This window comes from Pavona decussata, unplaced genomic scaffold (assembly GCF_977016875.1).
Source record: "Pavona decussata unplaced genomic scaffold, jaPavDecu1.1 SCAFFOLD_2208, whole genome shotgun sequence".
NCBI classification, from domain to species: Eukaryota; Metazoa; Cnidaria; class Anthozoa; order Scleractinia; family Agariciidae; genus Pavona; species Pavona decussata.
The window spans coordinates 5,001-12,500 of record NW_028146180.1 but is presented as its reverse complement, the minus strand read 5'-3'; the positions used below and the strand labels follow the sequence as shown (position 1 = coordinate 12,500).

General features: G+C 38.5%; 1 protein-coding gene across 2 annotated transcripts in view; it reads left to right on the top strand.

The window, feature by feature from the left end:
* The first annotated feature begins 3,312 nt into the window (after positions 1 to 3,312).
* Positions 3,313 to 7,500, top strand: part of LOC146447463 (uncharacterized) — a 7,481-nt gene continuing 3,293 nt past the window's right edge. Inside the window, exons 1-5 of one of the 2 annotated variants that reach the window (XM_085102786.1) lie at positions 3,313 to 3,767; positions 3,964 to 4,020; positions 4,836 to 4,898; positions 5,314 to 6,955; positions 7,495 to 7,500. The exon at positions 7,495 to 7,500 is cut by the window's right edge and continues 212 nt beyond it. In XM_085102786.1, the coding sequence (XP_084958912.1) occupies positions 3,531 to 3,767; positions 3,964 to 4,020; positions 4,836 to 4,898; positions 5,314 to 6,955; positions 7,495 to 7,500 (2,005 nt within the window). In that variant the 5' untranslated portion in view covers positions 3,313 to 3,530. Of the gene's footprint in view, positions 3,768 to 3,929; positions 4,021 to 4,835; positions 4,899 to 5,313; positions 6,956 to 7,494 lie in introns of both variants that reach the window. The other variant, XM_085102787.1, reaches the window with a different exon arrangement.

Below are 7,500 nucleotides of genomic sequence, written 5' to 3'. Positions count from 1 at the left end.
GCACTAAATTCCCCCTTTTTTTTTGTTCCATTGAAGCTCAACATCTTCCATGGCGACTCTTGTCTCCCTCAGGACTAATTCAAGCTTTCTTTCCTACCCCACGTAGACTTTCAGAACGTCAACATACAAAAAATCGATAACCTTGGCGCCTATGGGCTTGGATAGTCTATAGCTCTCAGTTGCTCGCAGTTCCCAGGCAATGGGATTCAGCTTGGGTCAAAGGGCGTTTCCCTGGGGGAGTCCCTTACAGAACATTATTCGTTCAGAGGTTTCCAAACCTTGCTTTGTTCTCACTGTTATGCTGGTATTCCACTTGGCTATGAGTCTATTAATCAGATTCCCGATCCACTTTGGAAACTGATGCAAAGAAAACATTTCTCTGGGCCAGTAATGGTCTATGGAGTCGTACGCTTTTCGTACATCTGTCCACCCCATGCTTAGATTCCTTCGGCCTCTCTCTCTCTTGGCACACCATGCGATCGATGAGCAGATTGTCAATGGTGCCACTACTCTGTTCTCTCGCGCCTCGTTGTCCTCCTTCCATCAGATCGTATTCATTTAAATGAGGATGATGATGATGATGATCATCATCATCATCATCATTATCGTCAATATTATTATTATTATTATTATTATTATTATTATCATCATCATCATCATCATCATTATTATTATTATTATTATTATTATTATTATTATTATCATGATCATCACAGGCCGCGGAAATACTTGGATACCAATAATAACGGGAAATCGAAACTTTTCTTGGTTGATGTACGTAAAAATTGCAGCGGTTAAAATATTCTACCTCTAACCTCAATACTAGAGACACCATGGAGATAACCAAAGTTTCGAATGCTTTTTTCAGAGAAATACTAGAAATCTGGGGAGAAATTAATTTTGAAAATCAAATAAATTTTGTCCGAGGAACACTTTTAGATCAACCGTTATGGTATAATTCTCTCATAAGGATTGGTAATAAATCCGTTCTCTTCAAAGATTGTTGGGAAAGGGTGTCACTTAGGTGAGACATTTATTAGGAAATGATAATAACACTTTTCTTTCCCTGAAAGATTTTTGTCTAAGGTACAGCCTAAACGTTCGCCCTCTCAGTTTTTATGGGATTGTAGCAGCCGTTAAATGCTTACGGAAATCCACTTGGCAAATTTCAAGGGACATTGTCCAAGAGCAAGGCAGTTTTCGCGCTAGGATGGTAAACACCCAAAGAGCTCCCTCTTACTCGCTTACAAGAAACTAGTAAATACTAAAAGCAAAACCCCCGACATCAGCCAAAAGAAATGGCTCATTAACTGTGAACTCGCAAGCAAGAAAAACATAAACAGGACGTCTGCTTACTGTTTGGCTAGACGTTGTACCAAAAGCATTAACTTTATCGAATTCCATTTCAAATCCTTGCACAGACGAATGTCAACTAATAATTGTCTATGTAAAATCGGGTTACAGGACAACACTAACTGTACGTTTTGCAAACTGACCGAAAACATTTTAAAATTCATCTTTTCTGGTCATGTGATATAACATCATTTTTTTGGGATGACGTAACCGCGAATGGTTGAGGAAAGCTGATTTGATATCGGAAGACTTTACAATGGAAAACACTATCGCCTTGGGGCTGAGGCCGGACAGTTCAAAATTTGCACTCCAAACAGATTACTCACTCTCCTGTTAGTGCGATATCCTATATGGTTAGCTAAAACAAAAGCAAAACTTCCCAGCCTTTTGCAATGCCTGCATCTACTGAAATCAAGGTATGAGCTAGAATCAAACAGTGGGGACAGCAGAAAATGGGAACCTCTTTATATGTGTGTGAAAATGTAATTACTATTAACTTTTCCTAATTTCTCTCTCCCCCACCCCTCCCTTCCCACTTCTCTGGCATTTTACTTAAGTTTGAGCGTATTATTTCTAAGAGTATAAAACTGTTTTGCACAACTTTAGCCAGTACTGCAAGCACTTTAAATATTATTAATATTGTAACAAATTGCAAGTATATTGTAAGGTATTAGTAATTGTAAATATACTATGTATATTGTTAGTATAACGCTAACCATTGTATAAATGTAAGTATTGTAAGTAGGGGTTTGTACTGTATTTATTGTATTATGGTTATGTAAAACTTTTGAATGCAGAGGTCCACACAACACAGGAATTAAATTTGCTGGTAATTTTGCCGGATCTCTCTTGTGAAAGACCTCGTGTCAGGCGTCACAACCATGAAAATACAAAACTGAATGCAAGGCTGGCACTACGGCAAAGGGCAGATTTATTAGTGGCCAATAAATCTGCCCTTTAATAAATCTGCCCTTCGCCGTAGTGCCAGCCTTGCATTCAGTTTTGTATTTTCATGGTTATGTGTCATATGAGGTAAATAAAAATCGTAAAAAAAAACTTCCCTTGGGCTAAAAAAATTTGATGTAAGTATTCTAATAAAAATAGACGAATAACCAGGATTATACATCTTTTAAAATCTAAAAAACGTTTTCAGGCTAGAAAGTTTTTAAAAAAACATAAGCTTTCGGCTACCAGACTGCAGCCTTTAACGAATGGTAAAAAGCGCATGAATATTTATTTATTTATTTATTTATTTATTTATCAGGGTCCCAAAGGGGTTTAGGGCTCCAGGGCTCCGGCCTTAAAAATGCAGGGCTCCAGGGCTCCAAGGCGAAAATTTCAGGGCTCTAGGGTTCCAACATCATCTGCTCTAGGGCTCCGGGCTCCACTCTGGTCTACAATCTTGATGTGTAAAAATTCTATTTTTAACGCTAAATCAAATACGCAAACAAAAAAGTCAGCAATTCCGATCAATTTTTTAAACCCAAGCAGCCAGTTTTATTATCTCTTATATTTATTTAAAAGTGGATTAAATATTAAACTTGTTTAAATGGGGTTGACAGACCTGCACGACTCCCGTTGTGTGCCCATTGTGTTGATAAAAGCCTTTATAGTTTTGCTTTAACAAGCATGTCTTTCAGCGACTTCCCATTTCTATAAGAGATCAAGGGAGGTTCCTTGTATGTCTCTCTTAGTAGCGGCTGGTTTTGTATTTTAGTAATAGTTCGCGTAAGAACGATAGCACTTCGCGGCAACGCATGAGCAGTGGCGTTCCTATTTAATTGGCTTATCCAATTAATTTTGAGCTCTCTGATTGGTTTAAACTCTTTTTTACCGAATTTTATCCGAAGAAAAGTTGAAAAAGTCCGATTTTATTGTAAGTTTTCCGATAATGACGTATGATCTATTGTTTCCCGAAGTTTCGTAAGATTCCGACGTGGGGAAGTCGTCCGCGCGGATAGGCACCTTCACGAGGACAGAGTTGAAAGCGCCGCCATCTTGGATTTTGTCATTGTCAAGGTTTTCTTCTCTGCGTTTTTGGGTTAAAAAAGGTTTCGCTGGTGTATACAGCTTACCTGTAAATTGTATATAATGTGTATAGTTTCATGAAAAGCGTTTTCTGCGGATTTAAAATGTAGTGAGTGTTATTATTCGTTTGATTTTATCGCGTTGGTAAGATGTCCTTTACCGCTTCTTGCAAGTGCAAAAACCATCTGGAATGGCACCACAGTTCTGACGTTGACCTTCGCGTGGCAACCTTTTATGAAGAAAAGTATTGCATCTTTGATTCTAAGCATGCAGGAAGAAAGAGAAAGATCTGTTTGGCCTGCCGTGATCGCATAGCAGTCGAAGAAAAGTGTCGAAAGCTTGGAGATTTGAATACAAACGCAAACGGTTCGACCTCTGTTGAAACGGTGAGCCAGATTGCCTTTCTTCTTTTTTGTGATATTCTTTACGTAAAACGCATTTGAAATTGCTGGCAGTTTATGCTTCTGATCAGATTCAATTTGTGTATCCTGTTTGCAAACGTGAAAGTGAACTGTTTGACATGATTGTTGTCTTTCTCACACATGTAGCTTACACGTGTCTTCGCTTTTGTCACCTTCATAGGATGAACTTACTTCAGAGTCAGACTCAGTGGACAAGACATCACATTTGACCCCACCGGTAAATGTTACTGTTTTACTTGTCGTTGAGGAAATTAATGCCTATTTTTATTTTATTTTATTTTTCTTTTGGGCTCTTGCTTTGCCCAATGTATAGCATTTCAAATCTGATACAGTCCTGAATGTAACTAGTAAGTTTTTACATAGTGCTGGAAATAAGCTAGGAAACTTGAGTTTCAAATTTGATTTGTTTTACAGGGTGGACAATTTTTTTTGGAATTTGTTATATGCTGTGTTGTTTACATTTTATTTATTTATTTATTTATTTATTTATTTATTTATTTATCTATTTATTTATTTAATTCAATATTTATCCAGGGGCATCCAATTGTCCAACTGTATTTGATTATTTGATATCTGATCTTGAGTGCACGATTTTTAGCATATTATTACTGATGTATTTTTATTTGTTTATTGTTATGCTTAAGTAAGAAAAAGTTATGCATGTATAGAAAAAGAAATTATAAATTGGCTAGAGCGTGTATAATATGCCAGCCAGCAAGGCATGCGAAGCATCAAGGCAGATGTGCGAGGCATAAACAAAACATGCGAGGCATGTGAGGCACGAACAGCCCCCAACATAAATGCTAACCGTTAAAGCTAACCGGGGAGCTATTTATTATAAGCTAACCCAAGTGCTATTTACATGTAGGCTAACCAGAGTGCTATTCAGGCTACCCGGAGTCTTTTTTAGGCTAACCTGAGTGCCTCGCATGCCTGTCTCACATGGCTCGCTTGCTCGCAGATTGTCAAGACCCACTTGGGTAGCTGTGTAAACACAAACAATAACATTTTCTTGTTTTCCCTTCAATCCAGATTGACATAGAAGAAAGCACCCTCAGTCTTGATGAGAATTTCTGTGCTCCGACAGAAGAGAACGTATGTAATATCAGTTATTTTCTAAAACTTCCCTTGATCAAGCCCGAGGCATTTTATTTTTTTTTTTGAAAAAGACCAATGCCTCACAGTTGAGGCATTAGTTTCAGAATTCTTTACAGTATAGCACAGTTAAGTTGAGTAAAATGCTAGAAAAGACATGTTATGTGTTATATGAACCTACATGTTATGACTAGTCTTGCAGAATGTCTAGTACATTTTATTTACATTAGGGTATTAGATGTATGGTAGTGAGTACTTTCCCAGCATTTATTACTCCAATATTCCACAAATGTATTTGGATATGTTATACTCTCAATCTAAAATGACAATTCTTTTCGAGCATGCAAGTGGGAAACTATCCAAGTACAATGTATTATTACTCTTGTCATTAAAAAAAAACAATTTCTTTTTCCAGGGTCATCTGGTTGCTAACAATGGGTTGTCTCCAAGTACCTTAACTCCAAGCAGTACAATTGCCTTGTTCCAAGTATCGACAGGAACACAGGTTCCTTGCATTCCTATTCGTCCCTACCAGGATGCCCAAGAGCGAACACAGCGTTATATGAGGAGTGAAATTATCGAATTAGTAAAGGACACTGCCATGAAGTATGTACATTTTGAGCCTGGAACATCGTTGCAGAAACTCATGGGAGATGTTGTTGATTCCAAAAGCTGGAATCAAGTCTTTGGAAATTCAGTTGTCAAAGACAAAAACTCAGACGACACCTACTTCCTTGATATTCTATCAAAAGAGTACAAGGCTTGTAAGGACAAGCAAGTCACCAAGAAGATAGACCAAAATGCAAGGAAACAAAAGGAAAAATTTTTGATTGGCAACACAAAGTCACAAAGTCGGTTGACCCTGGAAGGCAAAATACTTGACAATGTGAAGTCCCGCACTGATGCAGCCAGGAAAATTGGCAGAGTACGCCATTATGGTGATGAGAAGCGGCGCTTGTTGTCCATTGTGGCAACAGATTTTCCTTATCGCACCCTTCAGCAATTATTTAGTTGTTCACCAAACACGGTCACCGCTGCCAGAGTTCATTGTCTTTTGTTCGGACGTGGGGGAATTCCTCCCCCTGAATTTAAGTTTACTAGACAGCGCGTTAGCCCTCAGATTATTGAGGAACTCACGGAATTTCTTCATCGGGACAACATTACCAGAGCTTCTTCATGTCGAAGTGTATTGGTAGGTGGTGAAGAGACTGCTATCCGATACTGGCAGGACTCTATAAAGAACGTTGTACAGCAGTACCGCCTTGAATGCCCAAATGGTGTGAAAAGAACTTATGTTTATACACACCTGCCACGCAACTTCCACATGAGTACAATGCTTGCTGGCCTGTGCAACCTCTGTGACGATTTTGGACATTCCAACTTTGATGCCATGTGTTCTATTGCACACTCTGTTTCTCAAGTTGAAACAACAACAATTGATTGTCATGGAGTTGTTAAGAGTTTACGAGCATATCAAACATTTTTGAAGACAAAGTTGGCAAAATCATCTGAAAGGCATTCCACATGCAAAGAACTGTGCATGAGTCATGCATTTGGATCTTGCACAGAAGAGCATCCAGATCACTGTGCAGAAGTTACTAACTTCTATGATGCCTGCCAAACACTGTCATCAGCCATCGAGCTTTGTGCCCCAAGTTTAAAAGTGAAGCTTCAGGAAAAGTTGGCAGACGTTGTCAGTACCCATTGGGAGTACATTGGCCATTTGTTACGCACAAAACACCAGGCCGACTATTATCAGTACACCCTAAAGAACCTCAGACCTGGAGAATGTGTTGTCGTAGTGGATTATAAAATGAAGCTAGAACTGGGGAAACGAACGCGCGAAATACAAAGGGACTGGTATGGCAAGAGGGGTATTTCACTACATGGGTTTTACGTTGTGGCACAAGTGGAGGTCGGTGAGAGATCAGCTGAGGTGATAGACCTTTGGAGTGATGACACCAAGCAAGACACTTGGTTCACCCAAAGTGCTCTTGACATAGGCTTCAGTTGGCTCGAGAGTTCATTCCCTGGATTTAGGGTGTATTTGTTTTCTGGTGAGTGGCTGGCATCATTATTGGTATTATTGTTATTACGGTGGAACCCCGTCTATCCAGCCAACAACGGGCCACTAAAATCTTGCCGTTGTAAAGGGTTGGCCGTGAGGTAGGGTTCCACTGTATAATTTTTGGCAGGCAAAAAGAAATGCAAAATTCCAGTAGATGGACACAAGTCAATGTAATTGAAGTGCATTCTTTAAAATTAATATTTTTGTTTGTTTTCTTTAAAACATTGTACCACAAGAATTGAAACAATGTAGTCTGATGCTTAGATAGATGCTTTTAAAAGGGTCAAAGGGCTGAAAGGGGAGTCTTTGCTGTGTTTGAGTTTTATCAATCCAAATGCAGATCTATGCATATTACAAGCATTCACCCATACATGTAGATACAGGTATAAATTATTATAAAAAGGCTATTATTATAGTCTAAATTTTAAAGCTTATTTTAATAGTCTTCAGAAAAAAGGCATAATGTGGTATGCTAACCATCAACTTACATGTACACATTGTAATAGTTATTTCTTGTTTGTTTGCTAGACAATG